Source organism: Ictidomys tridecemlineatus, chromosome 8, assembly GCF_052094955.1.
Source record: "Ictidomys tridecemlineatus isolate mIctTri1 chromosome 8, mIctTri1.hap1, whole genome shotgun sequence".
Classification (NCBI taxonomy): Eukaryota; Metazoa; Chordata; class Mammalia; order Rodentia; family Sciuridae; genus Ictidomys; species Ictidomys tridecemlineatus.
In genome coordinates this window covers 62,728,835-62,749,259 of record NC_135484.1, presented here as the reverse complement: position 1 = coordinate 62,749,259, position 20,425 = coordinate 62,728,835, and the positions used below count along the sequence as shown (strand labels likewise).

Here is a 20,425-nt window from a genome sequence, read left to right as displayed (position 1 = left end):
CAAATAAGGCATGGGTATCTTTTGGAGAGGCTTGTCAAAAAAAAGATATGAGGGTCAGGGTAGCCCGAGATAGGTTCTTCATTTCCCTTCATCACTGCAGAGCTGGGTCAGGAGCATGGAAAGCCAGTGTGATGTGTTCTGTCCCACAAGTCTTTTTCTGGAAGCCAAGTGAGTCCTACTTAGTCATGCATTTTGGTCCCCACTGTGACTCCTGCACAGGAAAGGGGAACCCTAGAAGTCCTCCATCAGCATTATAAGGAACAGAGCCAGGTCTCTTTCAGAACACTGAGTCTGATCTCTTCCACACTGACTTGTGCTCACCACCTCTCTAGATCCCTCCCTGCTCACCCTTCTTCACCTCTGTAGTGAGCAGGGAGAGGATGTGGAGCTCAGGTCGACTCCAGAACCAACTGAGCAAGAACAAAAGTAAGAAAAGATGAGGAAAAATAGAGGGTCACTTCAAATCTGAGACCAGAACAGCAAGTTTTCCATTTAGAAAGAGGATAGAATAAATGAAACCTGGAGACAATGAGGAAGAATCCTCTATGATGGGCCCCATGTGGAGTGTATGTTTCAGAAGGAAAGAGGCGGTTGGTAAAATCTACTGGACCAGCCTCTAGCCCCAGAGTAACAATTAAAGTAAAAAAAAAAAAATGGGCTTAACCATTCTTAATTAAATCTACAGGAGAAGATAAAGTTTATAGAAATCAGGGAGAAATCTGTTCTCATCTATAGGGATGTAGAGAAAGACTCAGAAATGCCAGAAAATGGATGAAGGGAAAGAGCAAAGTCCCACATGACAAATGAGTTTGCAGAGCAAGAAGAGCCAGACTTGCCAGCTCAAAGCCATAAGGAGCAGAACAGGAGCAACTCGGGAGCACAACTGTGATGCTTCAAACTTGAGGAATACTAACTAGGAGCCAGGCTACCAGGGCAAAGTCACTGCACGCTCCACTTCTAGAACACAAGAGAACTCCTACTATCGAAGAAAAATTGACAGCAAACTCACAAAGGCTGTGTAATCTATTTCACCTAGGAATTCTGTCTCCATGTGCTCTTCCCTGCCTCTTCCAGGTATCTGATGTGATGAGATTTTAATCGAGCAGTTTGTATTGATAAAGAACCCTGATCCCAACCAAATGAAGTATCCCCTTCACCTCAGTGATCAAGGGCCACCAAACTGCAGCACATGGGCTACACAGTTTTTACATTTTTTACATGGCTAGAAAAAAATCAAAAGGAGAATAGGTTGTATTAAATGAAATTCAAGGCTCAATATCCATAATAAAGTTTTACAGTCATGGTTACTCAGGGCATATTACCTATGGGAGCTTTTTCAATAAAACATGTGGCCTTGAAATCTAAAATACTTACTAGCTGGTCCTCTTCAGGAAATGTATAGGGACCCTATCTAGACACTGCTAAATATGTAACAGTCATGCCTTAGACCTTGAGTCTGTCTGATTTCTTATCCCAAACTGTTAACAGAAAACTTTTGAAAAGGTGGGAGGAACGGGAGGAATACCTGAAAAATTAAACAGAACTTGGGCATGCTCTGGAAGGATGGGGTCGCGCCCACAGGGCACTCACCAATAGAAGTGCTCCTCCACCATCTTGGTCACCGCACGGGACACAGCTCTTTCATGAGGTCCAAGGTTTTTGTTCAAATTCACTCCAAGTTTCTCTTCCAGAAAGTCAATAATGAATTCTGTGCCAGAAACTTTTTCATGGTTATATTCAATCCAAGGCATTTTCCCTTGAGCAGAGAGTTTTCCACCAAAATAGTTCTAAATAGAGCGTATTTTAAAAAAGAGAAAAACAGTGTTGTTATTTCAATTTCATTGTATGAGTAACAGAAACACGCAGTCCAATCTTATATGTGACAGTGACTCCTCTATTCAAGTGAATGAACTCTGAATGTAAACTCCTAAAGATGATAAATGGTTACTATAGGGGAAAAAACTTTCTTAGCTCAAATTAAGATACCAATTTATTCCCGTATTTCTACAATAGACTGTATCATGGGCTCTGGACTCTGGCTTAATGACAAAAAAAAAAAAAAAGACCTGGCAGCAGGGTCAGGGAAGTGAGGATTTGAGACAGTGGAACTGATCCTGGTAATGGTCAGCCTAGCTCTAACGTATAAACTATTCCAAAAGTGAAAATAAACCAGGAGGAGGCTCATGTTGACAAGGTTACTAACCCAAAAAACTCATTTGAAATCCAGTGGCTTACACTTGAATAACATTTAACACCACTACACTGGAAACAAGTGGTGCCTAAAATTGTAACCCTTAAGTATAAAAAAGTGCTGCAACAGGTTCAAATACATCAATACAGCATTTCCTAAAATGCAGGTTCCGGGGCCCCACCCAAACCTCTGGTTCAGAATGGTAGGGAGAGCACCCAGAAATCTGTGTGTCTGACAGGTTCCCCTTTGATTTGTATGCATGCTACAAGCTTACAGTGTTTCAGAGGATTTGATCCCAGAATGTGTGGGAGGTGGGAGCGACATACTTCATGAATGTTTAAAATTGCAAAGTGATATGCATTCTTTGCTGCATAAAAAGCAAAGATCTTAACATTGATGTAAAGGATTCTCTGTGGATGCCATGTCTTCAATCACTTTTCTTAATAAATCTAGATCATTAGGCCCCAGAGTTGACTATTTAAACTGAATCGATTTTGCTGAAGTCTATATAGCCTAAATTAACCAGATTATTACAAACTCTTCCTCATAATTCATACAAAGAGATAGTCCAGACACTATTGGATAATGGCCAATATTGGCTTTTAGGGGGAAACCAGTACTCTCCACACCACACTGTTGGTAGGAATGTCAAATGGTACAATGACTACTTTGAAACCATCTAACCATTTATTTCAAAAGCTAATACAAACCATTTCACTCATAAGCATTTACCCAAGAGAGAAGAAAATGTATGTCCATGCAAATGCTTATACACAAAAGTTAACAGAAGACTTATTTGAAATTATCAGAAACAGGAAAAAAAAAACACTTCCCTTTGAGAGGTAAATGAATAAATAAATTTAAAATATCCTTACAATGAATACTACTCAGTTTAAAAAAAAAAGAAAATTGATACAACATGGATGAATCTCAAAATAAGTTCTAAATGAAATTAGCCATATAAAAGTGCAGCACGTACTGTAAGATTCCATTTTTAGAAAACTCTAGAAAATACAAACTGATCTATAGTGATGGAAAGTTACTGGAGACAATGAGGGATGAGAAAGAGCAAGAGGAAGGATTTCATAAAGGCACAAGGACATTTTGGAGAACAATGAATACATGCAGCATCTTGATTGTGGTGACAGTTTCATAAGTATCTATCTATGTCAAATTTTATCAAATTAGACACTGAAAATATGTGCCATTTGTTGCATGTCAATTATATCTCAGTAAAGTTGTAGCTTTTTTTTAAGAAGATATCATTAGGTAATTTTTTCAGCACTAGGGATTAAATATAAGGCCTTACATATGCTAGGCAAGCAATTTACCACTTAGCTACATCTTCAGCCCTTCTGATCTTATTTTGAGGCAGGGTCTCACTAAGTTTCACAGGCTGGCCTTAAACTTGCAATTCTCCTATCTCAGCCTCCTAAGTAGCTGGGATTACAGGTATGCACCACCACTCCCAACAGTAAAATTTTTCTATAATGGGTAAGGTAATAAATATTTTGGGCAAGCGGAATGGTCTTTACTACAATAACTCAACTTTTCACTTGAAGCAGGAGTGTAGCAATGGACAATACGTAAGTGGATGAGCATGTCTAGTTCCAATAAAAAAGTACTGAGGAACCTGAAATTTGATTTTATATAATACAAAATATTTTTAAATATATTTTAGTTGTATATGAACACAATGTCTTTATTTATTTTTATGTGGTGCTGAGGATCAAACCCAGTGTCTCATGCATGTGCCAGGCAAGCTCTCTACCACTGAGCTACACCTCCAGCCCTCAAAATATTCTTCTTTTGACCTTTTCTCAACTTTTTTAAAACACAGAAATTCTTCTTCACTCATAGACCCAATGGCCCACAGCCCTCATCTACCAACCCCTGTACTAAAGGTACTCCTCTACCCTTTAACGTAAAAAGAAACAAAATTAGAATTAAGAAACCATTGGATCAAGACCTAGATAAGAAAATACCTCTTTGCCAAGGTGTGTCATGGCAGAAAAATCTATGAGGATCTATTCTAAAATACTGCTGGCCAAATCCCCCTTTTAGGCTTAAAACTCCAAAACATGAAAAGAGATGAAAAAAGTTACTGTTTCTCAAGTGAAACCCTTGGATTAGCAACGGTGACTCCTGTTCAAGTTGTTCTTGCCTAAATCCCACCCAGATTTGTGTGTGCCTTTCCCAAAAGCCAAATAAAATATCTAACCACAAGGGAGAAAAACTGCAAAACTTCTAGAACAAGTATCTTTGCATCTAGGAACTATGCTTCCTACATATTGTTTGTGGTACGTACTAAAGAACACCAAGTCACTGAAGACCTCAAGTGAGATAACAGGGTTGTGCCTGGATATCATGGCCCTTAAGGGCAGTCACCCATCTGTGTCCACAGGACTAGGCTTGGGCTTGGGTCGTGGGCTTCTCCATTGGCCAGTTAATACCACCTTCGTGGAAGGCTGAAAAGCACAGTGGGTGCCACCTAAATGCTGTTTACCACTGTCTTTGATAGGGACTAAAGGGAACTAAGGGAACTTTGGTCTCTTGACTCTTGATGTCTTGATACTTTATCTCACTGTTCATTATAATGAATGAAAAGTGGGCCTGGCCTAAAAATGGGTAGTAACTATTTAGGTCACAGTTAGCCATATTGCCTTCGTACAATTCAGAAAATGGATCCTCATCTGATTAAATGCAGTCCATGCCCTGGTTCACATCTTGGCAAGGAGAGAAGGCAGTAGGCGACCTACACAACCCCCATAATGCAGGCCTAGACATCATCCTTGATGCTAACAAGAAGAAATGTCAAGCACTTCTAAAAGTTACTAGTACATCTGACATTCTTTTTATAATCTGTATACTAAAGATGTAAATTTATCAAACAACATAGTTCCTGTTACATATTTCTCCTAATAGCATTCATGTCTTCCTAACACAGTCTTATCTAGATTTGTCACTCTCAGATGCTGTCTTCCATAATGTCATCTAAAGAAATACTTTGTGATAAAAATGAGACATAAAAACCCTGCTTCTAAAAATTATCTGGTAGCTTTAGTAGTTCTAGTCTAACCTCCCTCACACTTTTGATGTGTGATCTAGACAGACACCACCTAGTTACTGCCCACTCCTCCCCAGACTTTATGGATATCAATTCCTCTGGTCTCCTGATCCATCTGCTCACACCAGGCCAGATCACTTTGCACATCTTCATCTTTTACAGGAGTCCCAGTTCCCATCCTCTGCAAAGTACAATCCATCCTACAATATCAGTTCAATGTCATCTTGCTAGTGAACAGTTTTCCCAGGGTGCACCCATTATCTGCCCTCCCTTCAGGCTTCCACTGTGTTATGTATACTCCACTCCCCTGCAAAACAACTGTTCCCAAGTCTACCTCTACACCTCACTCTCCCCTGGGTCCTTGGTACATTTTTATCTTGACTGCTTTCTAAAATTAGTGCAGAGGAATAAAAATTAGTGATCAACTTTTATGGAAATGGAGGCTCTATCATGTTTGCATAACCAGAAATGGTATTTTGCTTACTAGCTAAAGAGACAGTATAATTAATTCTATCTAAGCAAAAATTAGATGAATTAAAAAGAAGAAACTCACAAAAATGTCCAAAGTAATTGGCAAGACTATGGGTGAGATAAAGGTGATCATTTCTTTGCATTCATTTCAGCTTTTTGAAGTGTGATTATATTACTTACAAGTCAAAAAAATTAAATAATGCTTATTTTTCCATAATTTCCTGAAATATATTAAGGAACTCCTGGCCTATGGTTATTTATGAAATTGGAGTCTGACTAGTCCACTGAGGATAGTTTCTTAAAGTTGTTGTTGTTATTATTATTATTACTACTACTACTACTACTACTACTACTACTACTACCAGGCTTTACTACTACTACTACTACTACTACTACTACTACTACTACCAGGGATTAAACCCAAGGGCACTTAACCACTGAGCCACATCCCAGCCCTTTTTTGTATTTTATTTAGGGACAAGATCTCACTGAGTTGCTTAGGGCCTCACTAAATTGCTGAGGCTGGCTTTGAATTCTGAGATCCTCCTGCCTCAGCCTCCTGAGTTACGAGGATTACAGGCATAAACCCTGCTGAAAGTAATTCTTTTTCTCTTTCTTTTCCTTTTTTTTTTTTTTTTTTTTTTTGGTACCAGGGATTTAACTCAGGCGCACTCGACCACTGAGCCACATTCACAGCCCTATTTTATATTTTATTTAGAATCAAGGTCTCACTGAGATGCTCAGGACCTCACCATTGCTGAGGTTGGCTTTGAAACTGTGATCCTCATGTCTCAGCTTCCAAAGTTGCTGGGATTACAGGTGGCGCGTGACCGGCATGAAAGTAATATTTTTGAAGTTGATGTTTCCTCCTACAAGTCTGCCCCAGGTAATAATGCAAATACATGTACACTACATTATTAGCTCAGCAGAAAAGCCATAGGCTTTGAATTTTGAAATCTGGTTCTATCATTTATTCATTGTTTGACCTTGGACCTCCCTGGTCTCCCTTTATTCACTTTGGCCTCAATTTCCTCATCTACCAAGTGTGGATAACGGTGCGAGGCTTGAATGAGAGAGTGCACATAAGGTGTTTGACAGAACACTTTCATCTGACATATTAACATCAGCATCATCAACACCATTTTGAGATGAAGAATTGAGACCCAAAGTGAGTTCTCAGAGTTGGGGTTCTAGCTTGCTATAAGAGCCCCAAACTTTTCAGCTAAATTGCTATCCATTCCATTCACTTTACCTAAAATGATCAGGAAATGATCTTTTATTTCATTTGACTAACTTCCAAATAATTTGAGCACCTTTGAAGGATTATAACACATTGAAAAAATCCATGCATCCACTACACATTGTAGTTTTGTAGAAAAGAATGTGCTTATTTGGAGGAGCTGCATGCTAAAGTCTGCATGGTGAAATGCCATAATGTCTGCGATGTATTTGCAAATTAATTATTTTAAAAAGTTAACAAATGGAAGCATAAAGATAAATAAAGCAATGGAAGCAATATGCTAGCCATCAGTGAGTTCAGGTAAAGGACCTGGGGTGCTCCCTCGAATATTCTTTTCACTTATCTATAGCTTGAGAAAAAAATTCAAATCACAAAAATGGAGGGGAGAGACAAGATCAAGAAATAAATTAGAAATCAAAAGTTAGGGCTAAGGGCCAAGGTAGGGAGTCCCAAAGGGGAATTTTCTTTCTGCTTTCTCTTATTTAAGAAGAATTATTTTGTGAAATACATGCTTTTTATACAACCAGTTACATCAAACAAGGTAGGTGTTTTTACATATGTCTAGACAAATGTACAGAAGGATAGTCAAAAAATATGTTATGGTAATCGCTAGCTAACAGAATGTCAGGTGCTTTTTGCTTACTGTTTAAAAAAAAATTTTTTGTACTATTTGAAATTTAGAAAAGGATCACATGCTTTCTATATCCTATATGTAACTGGAAAAACAGTAAAGCTGCTTTCAGAGGGTTTTGTTTCTCATTTTGTTCTGGTTTGTTTTTGGTTTTTGCAAACCCAGGGTCTCATGCATGCTAGGCAAGTACTCTACAACTGCTCTACCCAGCTTTGGGATTTTTTTTTTTTAATTAACTGTATCTCCTCGTACATTTTTTGGAAACTTCCTGTGGGTCTATAATTGTTTCAAAATTAAATATTTTTATATTAAAATATCATTATTTATATATTGATTTTTTAAAATAATTTGTCCAATATATCAGGGGCTAAAAAAAAAACCCTATATTCTTATAATTTCCTACTGAAGGTCACCAAATAGTCATTTCTTTCCCATTTAGGTTACAAAAATTTTAAATCTTCAAATGTAAAGTCTTGATCCTAGGAACAGGGCGTTTTCATCTTTTTTTGTTGTTGTTGTTAATGTTACAAGAAAGGAAGGGGCAGAGGGCGGAGATCCCTGGGTCCAGGACAAAAACACCTTTGTACTGATCAGTCCCAGCAATGGGCTCTAGGGTACTTCCAGAGCATGACTGAGGTGCACCTCAAATGGGTGAATCCACAAACCCATGCTGACAGCTCAGGGTGCTCAGGGAACCCTGGGCAGTCGCAGAACATTCGTTTCTACACCACACAACCATCTTCCTTTAGGTTCTGTCACCCAGGAAACACTCTCCATTTATTTTCCCTAGATCCTCACAAAAGAAGAAAACAGCCCTTTTTTGATCCCTTTTTAAAGATATATTTAATAAACAATAATAACTTGGAAGGGATAAGCATGGCCCTTCTTAAAGACCCCTGTAATAGGAGTCAGACATTACAGCAGGGCATGTATCCTGCTGCTCCCTTCTGCTTACTAAAAGGAGCTACTCTCAAACAGGAACAAAGGAAGTCTGGCCACAGATAGAGACAGGTCTGTAATAGTCAGCACTTGAGGGTCTGAAGGAAAGAAAGGAATGGGCAGAACAGTCCACACAGCAGGATTACTTCATTAAGGGTGGGAGAGGGCAAAAGATCTTGAAAGTAGCCACTGGTGGCAGTATATAAAATCCACATTTTGGGCCCTAATTACCCAAAAGCTGTCAAAACTAAGTGAAGTGATATAGTCAAGAGCAATGATGGAATGGACAGGGAGCTGCTGGATAGCAATCTCTTCCTTCAATTTACGTCCTGCAGTGACACATCCTCAAATGCTGACTGCCAGCACCAAGCTAAGCAATGATCTTCCAAATATGATCCAATGTATTTAGATGATTCAAGCCTGGTCTGTTTTTAGTCTATTTTCTCCTCCGTTGCTAGCTTTGTAAGTCCTGTATACTCTTCTCTCTGCTTCTCTCTCCAGATTCGCCCCCTGCACCCACGTTCGAGTTAAAAGACCCCCTTTCTATTTGTTCCTAGATGTCTCATTCCTTCCCTATCCCCTCCCCTGAAGTCCTGATTGTTACTCCACTTTGTTCCCAGAAGACTTCCATTACAGCATTTTTCAAGCTGAAAGTGTGTCAATCACCTTGTTCTAGCACAGACTTAGAAGGATGCTGGCCCCATCCCCTTTTCTCTACTGGCTCAGCAAGTATAGGCTATAGGAAGTCAGGAGTTAGAGGAGTGATATCCTTATGGGGATAGCCCACTAGCTGGTCTGTTGCAACCTAAGGAGACTACCTCTTCCCAGTGCTGCCACTTTGTAAACCCCAGACCAGTGAGAGCCATTTAGATGATTGGCAACAAATCAAAAGGACCACAGTGTTTAGGGGATGCCAGGAGCTCACCTCCTTCAATACAACTCCTCAGAGGCACATAATATACAGCCTGAATTTTGTCCTTCCCAGGCAAGGAAGCTGGCATCCTTGGTAAAAGCTCTTAATCCAGAATAACTACATCCGAAGAGTACCAATACTATAAGAGAAAGTTAACACACTAAATATGTATGGTGTGAAGCATTCCTGGAACAGTCTAAAAGCTTTTAATCAACACAGCTATCCCTCAAAGGGATAAAAGAAGAGATCAGTAAGAGACTAAAGTTGAAATCAAGAACTCAACAGATAAGATGGATAGTACAATAGATACAAGAACAGAATAAAGCAGTGCAATAGAAGTTCAGAAAGAAGAATGCTCCCAGAAACAATCAGAGAAGAATTAAAGGATAAAGCATGAAGATACAGAAAACACAATTAGAGGTTCTAATATACAGACAATAGTGAACAGGAATGGAAGAGAGGACAATAAAGAAACAGAAAAAGGAAAATTTTTTAAAAATTGATCACTAATTCCCTAGAATTAAAAAGAGATGAAGGACTCAGATTAAACAAGTTTATAAAGGACAAAGAGTACACATAATGACCCACACCAAGATACATTATAGTGAAACTTAAGAATATTAAAATATTAAAAGAAATTCCAAGAGAATTTACAGAGAAAAAAGAATGAGAGTAAAATCAAACAGTAACACCAGTGTAAAAAAGACCACAGAGTAATATTTTTAAAACACGGAAGGAGAAAAACTTTGAACATAGATGTGAGGTTGTAATAAAGATATTTCAGGCTCTCAAAGCCACTGAAGGCTCAACACATAAAGACTCACTCTGAAAATATTCACCATGGAAGTATTCAAATAAAAAGAAACAAATTCTGTAGGATAAGATATGTGGGCAATAAGGCTAGTCAAATAACAGTAAAGTGTGTTGCCTAAGAATACCAAACAAAAATGGAAAAGATTGCCCAAATTTCAGAACTAAAATGTTAAACAGTAAGACATCGGAAATATAACTGGGGAAAAAAGGAGACCTAAAGTACATGCAAACTGCTAATGTATTTTTATTATTGCAGGGTAAATACAGACTTCAGTAATTTAACAAATAAACCCAATGTGGGTCTTAAGAGTGGTTACCTCAACAAAATAGAATTTTTTTAAATGACAGGAAAAATAGTTTTTATCTATCCACTAGAATGCAGGAAATGAGAAAAAAAATTTAACAAAAAGGAAGTATAGTAAGGAGGAAAATATTAAATAGGATGTTAGAAATAACTCCTAACAAAACAGATATTACAATAATTATAAACAGATTAATTGACCAATTAAAAGACTCAGATTGAATATAAATAATGTATTGCTTATGAGAAACAAATGCACAAAAAGATAGAGAAAGCCAAGCACAAAAGAAATCTGGAAAATCCATTTCAATATCTGACAATACAGAATTCAAATTTTTTAAAAATCCTAAGGGTAAACATGTTCAAGCAAGTAGATATTTAAAGAGCTCTATATCCACATAATATGTAGTTCCTTAATTATTTCACTATTTTTAAAAAGTAACCACACACTAGGCAAAAACCTCAATAAATTCCAAAGAACCAATAATAATACAGACACTATCTTCTCCAACCATAAAATTAAAAACAATAACAAAAATCAAAACTTAAAAAATTCCTTAAGTCTAGAACTTTGATAAACATAAGGGGAATAAAACATAAGGGAAATCTTTTAAATACATAGGATTAAATGGCAATGAAAACATAACATGTAAATTTGTGAAAAATGACTTAAGCATTGCTCAGGGAAATCTATACCTTACATGCATCCTTTTGTTCATTCTTAAATGCTGAAATAAGCAAGTGTTTCCCTGAAAACCACTTGAACAGAACATGGAAAAGCTCTCACGATGTATACAAATATCTATCTGGTGCCTCCTGGGCCCTAGAGACACCAGATTCATGAGGGACAAGATTTAATGCTCTCAATAAATGCAAACCTAGAGGAGAAAAAACATCAGGCAATGGCACACTCACCGTTATCAACAGCTGCCCAGGAGGCCTATTTGAACCATTAACCAAAGTATACGTAACGTTAAAGGAAAATATTATGGCCCTGAATCCCACAAAAGTTCATTCTTTTGATCCATCATGAAAATGGATGTCAAATCAACAGACCCTGCAATTAAGTATCTCTATCTTACTAAGGACAGGGCACCACTACTTTTAGACCCCACCTCCTCTGGCATCCACTACATGATATTAAACACTTTCCCTGCTGAGTGATGTCATGAGAATAAAACATATTTGCAAACAAGTACCTGATAGGGTAAGTCAGCCATCCTTAAATAAGTTTCCATTTTCAAACAGAAAGGAGATAAACTGGGGACACCATTGTTAGGTCTTGCAAACTGATGCAAAATAATAGCGTCTTTGGAGTCAATCTCTTGCTGTTTCCTGTCAAAACCAAAACAGAAATAAAGAACAATCTGCATGTTATATATTTAGTTCCCTTATTTCCTGAGAGGACCCTGCAGAGTTGCAGTCCTCGATGAACATGCAGAAGTGTTTACTGCAGGGGCTTACCTCACCCAGCACTTGGAGAATGGAAGTTTAGTCAAAGCCCAAGAAGCTCTTGCAAACTCTGATATTACCATGACCCCAGTGGCTCAAAAAGTAACTACAAATCAACCTCCTCTGTTGGGCAGGAAGCATATTTTCTGGGACGGGTCCTTCTCTTCTCCAAGTGGCTATGTTTATTGCCAAGGACAAGTTGAACAAAAATGATACTCTGTGCTGATGATGTGTCACATAGAGTTCTAGAGGTTTGACAGATATCATTTCATGTAATGTTCATAATAACTTTATGAAGTAGGTATTGTCATCATACATGTTCTTCAGATGAGAAAACTGGGGCACAGAGAATTACCTTGCTCAAAGTCAGAACCTGGACAGTACCAGGTGGTCAGCACCTATGTTCTTGGCCACAGACTAAACTATGAAACAGTGTCTTCATGGTTAAGGCTCAGGAATAACAGTGCAGATTTGTTCTGCCATGATGAAGTCTGCAGGGACTTTAAAACAGAACATTCTGGTCCCTCACCTGGCCTTCCACCTGAAGTGCTATGAAACCTGGCTTCTAGGTTGGCTCCCTTGCTCTCACTTTTTCTCTCTCTCCTCCACTCTCTATACCTTCGCGGGGTGCCCACTTTGGCCACACAGCTCACGTTTTAATGTCTCTGCTTTCTCCTTTCTCCTGCCTCAGACACATATCCAGCTTTTCCTTTTGTTCCTTTTTAAAGTGAGGACTTTCCTAGGTAGTTTTTCAATAGCCACTACATTGTACAACAAATGCTGGATTCCAAATCTGGACACCTGGGGTCAAGTTCAAGCCCTGCTTCCTCTTGGCCATGTCACTCTAGGCCTCCGTACCTGCCTTTACCTGAAGAGTGAGGATAATACCAATTCTGTACTGATTATTGTGTAGACTAAAAAAAGGAATACCTGTAAATAGTTAGTGAGCTGTCAAAGATTAAATAAAGAGTAGTAGAATGTATTATTTTTCAAAGAGATATCCCCAGAGGTCTTATCTCCTTAAACTATAAAATCTTATCATTCCATACAGTCCTACTTATATAATATCTCCCCCAGAATCATTTGTAATTTCCATCTGTCATTCTACCTAGCCATTTTCCAGTCAGATAAACTTCCCTTTTCCCAAAATCCCTAAGATTTTGCCAGTTACACTCTACACCTACTTCTAACCAGACATCATCTTTGTTGTATCACATGGATGCTCACTTACTTTAGCCTCCCTGCTTTGTCAAACAAATTCTCTTGAAGAAGTTTACCACCCAAGGGCCCATTCAACTTGAAGAGCTCAGAATGATTCATTTTAAAACTATCAGTCAAGTCAGAAGAATAAAAAATATTTTCTATTTTTCTGGCAATATTCACTATAAAACTAAGGTTTTCATTTAAATGAAATATGTGGGAGGTCAGTAATTAAAATCAAGAACCCACTTAGACTATGTTCCTAGTCAGCACAAACTATAGTCTTGATACTTAACTGTTTGCAGCTTTCTAGGCCTTTCATTTTTTTAATATATTTTTTTTTAGTTTTAGATGGATACAATATTTTATTTTTATGTGGTGCTGAGGATCGAACCCAGTGCCTCACGCATGCCAGGCGGGCGCTACCACTTGAGCCACATCTGGAGCCCAAGGCCTTTCCTTTTTTATAGTGAATGCATTCAATTGTATGACTGCAGAATAGTTTGCCCTTTCATTCACCTGTTGAAGGACATCCTAATTGTTTGTATATTTGGGAAATTATGAATAAAGCTGCAATAAACATTCACTTTCAAAATCAAATTAACTGATTTTGTCCAGTAAAGTAATTTATATAGCAAAGTGATATTTTCAATGTAAATTAGTGAGGGAAAATTTTAAGAACTGAAAGGAAAGGAGGTAAATATAAAACTCCCTGCTCCACTGGACAGAACATCTAATTCTAATGGTTAATTTGGAGCATGTCATAATAAGAATGGATGCACACAATATGCCAGTAATCTTATATATAGCACATGTGTTAACTTATTTAATTCTGACAATAACACTATATAGTGAATATTGTTATGGTTTAAATTTAGATCATACCATGCTTATATTTTACAGAAGACAAGGAAACTAAAGCTCCAAGAAGTTAAATAACTTGCCCAAAAAACACCAATTTAAGATCACATCTGTAATAATTCCAGTTCTTAAGCATGTCAAAGATACCAAAATGGAAATTGTCTCAACTAATTTTACTAGCACAATCCATTTGATTTAGAATATGCAAACCATTTGCCCATAATAGCTCGTGATGGATAAGCTTTACTGAATGCCCACAAATGACAAACTCTCTTCTAAGCATTTCACATGGGATAAACATTAAATCAACTCTATGAGGAAGGCTACTATTATTATCCCCATTTTACAGATGAGAAACTACGTAATCAAGAGCTTACTACAAGGTACATGGTTGGCCAGAGGCAGAATTTAATTTAAACCCAGAAAATCCAGGTCAAGATACCTGCCCCTCATACATCAGAAACTTCTCTCTAGCTTAGAAGACCAGGTGGGTTGTTTCTTGTAGAGCTGTATTTTAGGAAGTAGCCTTGTAATGAGGTGATAACACCTGAAAAACACCAACTAGTCACTCAAGCAGGAGAAAAGCTCCTACCTGTATGATTAAGTATATCACAGATGACCATGCCTCTGAGCATGGCTGATGAATGGGTTGTCCATTTGGAGAGATCAGATGATCCATGGGCTGCTTTGAACTTACTAAGTAAGTTTTCTAGGATAGGCAGAGCTAGAGCACCAAAAGTACAAATGAGCTACTGGTAATGAAGTCCTTACTTAATCAATCACTTTACAAACAACCAATTTCCAAATGTCTGATTAAATTTAAGATAGTTCTCAGATTAATTTCCACTCAGGGGAAACAGAGGGTTGGAATAATATATGGTGGTAGAAAAAACATGAATAAAATCTCAAATATTTGTCATCCCAGACAAGCACCCATCTCCCTACTAAAATATCTGCTTTGGTTATTCTCATTAACAAGCCTTCCTAAATAATTCTCATCTGTCACCTTATTTGCCACTCCAAGACATAGCTACAGGTCTAGGTAAAGTCTGTGCAGCAGAAGGTCCAAGCAGGATGGGGAAGAATTTGCAGTTGCCAGTGAACACAGACAATGTAGTCATTTCAAGGTATATTTTCCATCCCATGTGTTTCAGATTTTGTTTTGTTTTGTTTCACCTGAGCTATACAGACAATTGAAGCTTGGATTTCACCTTATAACCTCTCCAGCTTGTAACCTCTGAAACCTCAGTCCTCAAGCCTCCTGTCTTCCAGGGCAGAGCCCTAGGAGCTGACAGGAAGTCGGGTCCCCCCACAGGTCTGAACAATGCCTTTCCTCAGCAATCCCTTGGTTCTCCACATTTCTCCTTCTATTCGTCCAACAAAACTTTTCAGAATGGGCACTTTCTAGGAGACAGTATATACAGCACAGTCTCCACTCATGGACACACATTCTCACTCTTGAATCCTACAGCTCTTACTATGTGATCTTGGGCAAGTTGCTTAACTTCCCTCAGTCGAAATTTCTTATCCATAAAACGGAGATCAAGCTTCAAAGTGACAGTCGTTAGAAATGAGAGCAATCACACACATGTACAGCACCCCCATACAGAGTCCCTACTAAGTTTTCATACATGGACAGCACTTTGTTATTACTTGTATCATGGCAGGGATTACCAAAATTATTTCAAACACTTGTCAAGAAATGAAAATGAAAACTAAGGATTCAAAACTCCTTAATCCATGTATCTAGTGTTGGGCCTTGTGGTCCCTTAAATAGGGAAGGAAATATCTGTGGGTAAAGGGCTCTGCAGAAGACAGGGACCACACCTGCTAGGGTGTGGCCTATTCCAAAGTGACCTCTGAGCTCCCCACAATTTCTGCAAGGTCATTTAAGTCATGTTTCCATTATCCCTGCGAAGCCTTCACTCCTCCTTCCCCAAACTGGAAAACTGTTCAGAAGCCACATGGTCCAGGACCTTCAAAGGTTTTAGATTGGAATATAACTGAGGAACAACTGATTACCACTTAAAATACTGCACAAATGTTCTTTATATGGTTTGAAACCTAACTTGAAATAGAGCTTCCAAAACTATCACAAATATAGAATAATCTAGGAAGATAATTCACTTTAAAAATATTTTTATGTGGTTCAACTAGATCCAATGCACTGAGAAGAGAATTAAATGTGTAACATGCTTAAAATAAACTTCTCAATTCTCAGTTGTGGGTAGATAATGAAAGCCAACAAACACATTTTCCCAAACCTAAATAATTTCCCATCCTTTCAGACAGAGGAAACATTCAAGATAGAGTCAGGATGTCACGATGCCCTCCTGGAATCCCTGCAGGCCCATTAAAGGTCACCTGCCACTGTCTTTGTTATAATAACATCTTGTGCTGGATGTCCACCTAGAAAACCATGGTGTGGACACACTTCTCCCTCTTCAGAATATACTGGCCAGGAGGGACATTCTGAGCCATTGAAAACTGCTCTGCTTCAGGTAATCTTCCAGGCTCAAATTGAAGATGAAACTCATGAAAATTTTAAGCATAAATTGTCATTATCAATTAGCCAAAGCCTGTGTCAGAACCCTGTGCTATTACTCTATACCAACAAAGATCTCCTGTGAGACTGGATGTACCAACAGCAGGGGTCTCCATTTTCCGGAATTTCCATGTCAATTCTGTAAACATTCTGCTGCAGCGGATGCAACTGTTTACAGCTCTGGGTGACTCCAGTGTTATGTCAAACACGCCCATGTGCTAGTCCTACCCTTGGGTCTCCTACTGCTCACCCAGTGACATTTAAGCTTGAAGATGGTGCTTAGCATTCGATATCAGACAAGCAGATAACCAGGTTAAGACTGCATCAAAACTGACACGACTACATTTAGCCATGCATATCTAACCGGAACCCGCTGCTTTCTAGAGCTTTTGCAATTGCAGCTTCTTGAAGATGTTGACACTTAGGGAGGAATAGCAAAGAACTAATCTTTTTAGTAATAGATGAGGTTAGCAGTTGGTATTCCAACATTATTAACTATGAAACCTATAAGGCATTTCACAAGAGTGTAACTTAGTACATCTACAAAGCCTAATTCTGTTGATACAAATATCTCCTTAAGGATATTACTCAAGAGTATTTTGCTGTATAACAACTAGTAACCCACAGTATTTTTGCTTCTAGCACCGAAAGGCTGGGTGACAAATGTTCTTCCCTCCCGGTACCAGTTTAATTCAACTTAACTGCCCCTCAAAGCCAGGTGACCAGAGAGGACTTTCGGGGTAAAGTAAGGGCAGAACCCGCCTGGGCATTTGGGCGGAGTGACCGAGGGGCTGGCACAGGACCCCCCTAGCGCAGGCCCTGCCCCGGCCAGGTGCCCCTCTCGGCGCCGGTGCGCGGGGCCCTCTCTCCGGCTCACCTAATGACCAGGAGTTCGTGGAGCAGATACGCAGCTGCGGCCAGCAAAGCTCCCCCGGTCAAGTAAAGGGTTTTCTTCCACCAGGGATCGGAGCCCAGCCCTGCCATGATCCCACCGTAATCCTGCAAAGGGAAAGCGATGATGTCCCCATAAAAGGAGAAGGGCTCCTCGGACCCGGCCCACCAGCCGAAGAAGGAGACGCTCTGGTTCCAGCTCAGATCCACCACGCACGGCCTGGACGAGGCAAAGCCAACCCCCCAGTGCATGCTGCGCGGCTGGCTCCGGGCGCCCCTCCCTGGGCCCGCGCCGCCCGCATGGGAAGGGGCCGGCACGGCCCGGCGCGGGCTCAGCTGAGTGCGGAGGGCGCGGGCGGCGCGGGCGGCGGAGACCGAGGAGACGGCGGAGGCTGAGGAGGAAGAGGAAGGGCGCAGGCCACCGGCGGCTGGCCTGGACGGCGAGGCCCCGGGGCCTTGAGCCTCAGCGGCGGCCGCCAGCTGCCCCAGTAGCGGCCTCTCCGCGCCGTTCTTTGTGTCGGCGCCTGGAGAAGGCCGCGTGATGTCATTGCTCCCCGGGGCAGGGAAACAGAGGCGGGATAGTCACCTACCCCGCGCCCTGCCCCCGCCCCGCATCTCCGCGGTCCGGCGGCCTCCGCCCGGGCCGGAGCTGCAGGGTTGGGGTGCGCCGGGCGGGCTCCGCGCCTCCAGGAGGCACGCCCAGGAACCGCTCTCCACGCGAGGGCAGGGGCTGCGGAGGTGGCTGAAAATGCGGCTCTACCGCCAGCAAGCTGTAGTCGGGCCTGGATCTCGGTTTCCCCCCTCCCTGACCCGTTCCCCGCCTTCGCTCCAGCCCCTCCCGCAAGTCCCGAGAGCGGGGAGCGCGCGGGACTCACCTGGGGCCGCGCGGAGATGCGGGAAACGCCACCAGGCGGGGTCTGGGGACAAGGGCCCGGATTAAGGTCGGGCATCAGATTGTGTGGCCGCCCGGAAAGTACTGTGTATTTGCATAGCTGATTTTAAAAATAAGAATTACCTAGGTCTTCGCAGTGTGTTTGACAAATGATAAAATGCACTTTAGGTGGAGAAATTTTCCCTCTGACAGTCCCATCTTAAAAGTCTTAACACTTTAAAGCTTTATCAGGAAACTCGCTGATATAGGTTTTGTCCCCCACCACACCTCTACTTCCCCATGCAGAAAATGTGTTCAGTTATTTTTCCCTCTTTTAATTCATTTTTTTAATGTTCCTGAGTACAAAGAACAGGCCAAGTGTCATAGAAGTTAATGATGTATATACAAATTCTAGCAAGAACATGGGTAGTTTAAAAATTTAGAGGAACGGAATTAAAGGATTGAAGATGGGGGTTCATTACTCTTAAGGTGGAAGGTTGTATATAGGCAGAATCCAGGCTTTTGCCTGATGCAGCAAAGGCTGGGCTAAAAGGGCCCCACCCTTTCCTTTCTACTTCCTCCAATATACCAGCGAGGGCAGTCAAATTGTTAATAAAATGTGGGCACGTTGTAAGCCCCAAGTAGATAAGATTAGAGAGACCATCCAGGCTGATGCCTAAACACCAGTCTTCAGGGTTCCAGTCATAACTGGGAATGAGGTAGAGGTGGTGTGTATAGTTGAAACTAAGCCTTCCTGAGCAAGTTGCAGAAGTGAAACCCAATGGAATGACTGAGGTAATCACCAGATTACCTTCTAGGGAGAGGGGCCAGAGAGCTGCAGGGCCTTGTTTATAGGAAGCAGAGTAGATGAGTTTGGGATCAGAGCTGAAATGCTCTGGGATAAGGAACAAAGAGGGCTGGAACCTGGTTCATCTGTACCTTCTCCACTTCATGCTCAGCTTTTGCTCTCAGTAAATGTTGAATCCACATGTAAAGAAAATAAGTTTGATGTTTGGTACCAAATTATTTGCTTGAGTCTCTAGGTCCAGCTATGGGAATGGCAATAAATTATCCCGAGTGCAGCAATATAAAGGGCAAAAAGGGAGAATCAGAACTGTAAACCCTGGGGCTGGAGCTGTAGTTCAGTGGTAAAGCACCTGCTCTGCAAGTGTGAGGCACTGGGTTAGATCCTCGGCAACACCTAGAAATAAATAAAGATACTGTGTGTTCATCTACAACTAAAAAAAAAATTAAACAAACTGTTCTTTAAAGAACAAAACAACAACAACAACAACAAAAAAAAAAAAACCCCGCAAACCCTATGTCCAGAAAAGAGAGATTAGAAACCAAACAAACTTTAAACACCTTGGTTGACCCCGAAGAATCACTTACTACAATTCTCTCTCACAATTGCTTTGCAGGCAGATCTGTCTCACCCACTCATGGAGGTGGGTTGGCTGACTGCTGCTTCCTGGAAATATTTACGTCCTTGTTAAACATTATCTGGTCTTTGACTCAAATATGGTTTAAATTTCCAGAGATACACTGCATTGAACATCTTGTCTAAGCAGGTATAGGTAAAGTAAAATCCCATGAGAGAAGCTAAAATATAATCTTAAACACTCTGATGGAGGTTAAATTTTAGCTATTAGGTCTATGACATAGCAGACAAATGAAGATTATTTCTAGTGCTGTTTAAAATGAAAGGAGGCAGAATAAACTCTGAGAAGTAAACACAGCTAAGAGTTGGGCAAACATTTGTATCAGAACATCAAAATGGGGAACACAGAACACGTACAGTTATGAGGCACAGCTGCAGCTTGAGCCTCAGACAGATCTTTCAAGTCAGACTCAGTCTCAAGGGAAAAGCTACTCTGTAACCAGCCAGATACAGGGGAACCCAAAGTTCAAGGGCATCGGATGATGCTGATATAATGAACTTAGCAGAGGGGAACTAAGCAGAGCTAGGTTAACAAGAGACGCCAGGGAGATGACTCTTCAAAGAATGGCTCATGAGAATCCTGGTGGAAAGCCAAGTC

At 40.4% G+C, this 20,425-nt stretch overlaps 1 protein-coding gene across 3 annotated transcripts in view; it reads right to left on the bottom strand.

The window, feature by feature from the left end:
- Faxc (failed axon connections homolog, metaxin like GST domain containing) overlaps positions 1 to 18,474 on the bottom strand; it is a 70,132-nt gene extending 51,658 nt beyond the window's left edge. Inside the window, exons 1-4 of one of the 3 annotated variants that reach the window (XM_078019584.1) lie at positions 18,106 to 18,345; positions 17,502 to 17,623; positions 11,766 to 11,901; positions 1,591 to 1,787 (exon numbers count right to left, since the gene is read on the bottom strand). In XM_078019584.1, coding sequence (XP_077875710.1) covers positions 1,591 to 1,787; positions 11,766 to 11,901; positions 17,502 to 17,608 — 440 coding nt within the window. In that variant the 5' untranslated portion in view covers positions 17,609 to 17,623; positions 18,106 to 18,345. Of the gene's footprint in view, positions 1 to 1,590; positions 1,788 to 11,765; positions 11,902 to 17,501; positions 18,348 to 18,390 lie in introns of those variants that run through there. The other 2 variants (XM_021733670.3, XM_005335876.4) reach the window with 2 other exon arrangements.
- Between the last annotated feature and the right edge of the window lie 1,951 nt (positions 18,475 to 20,425).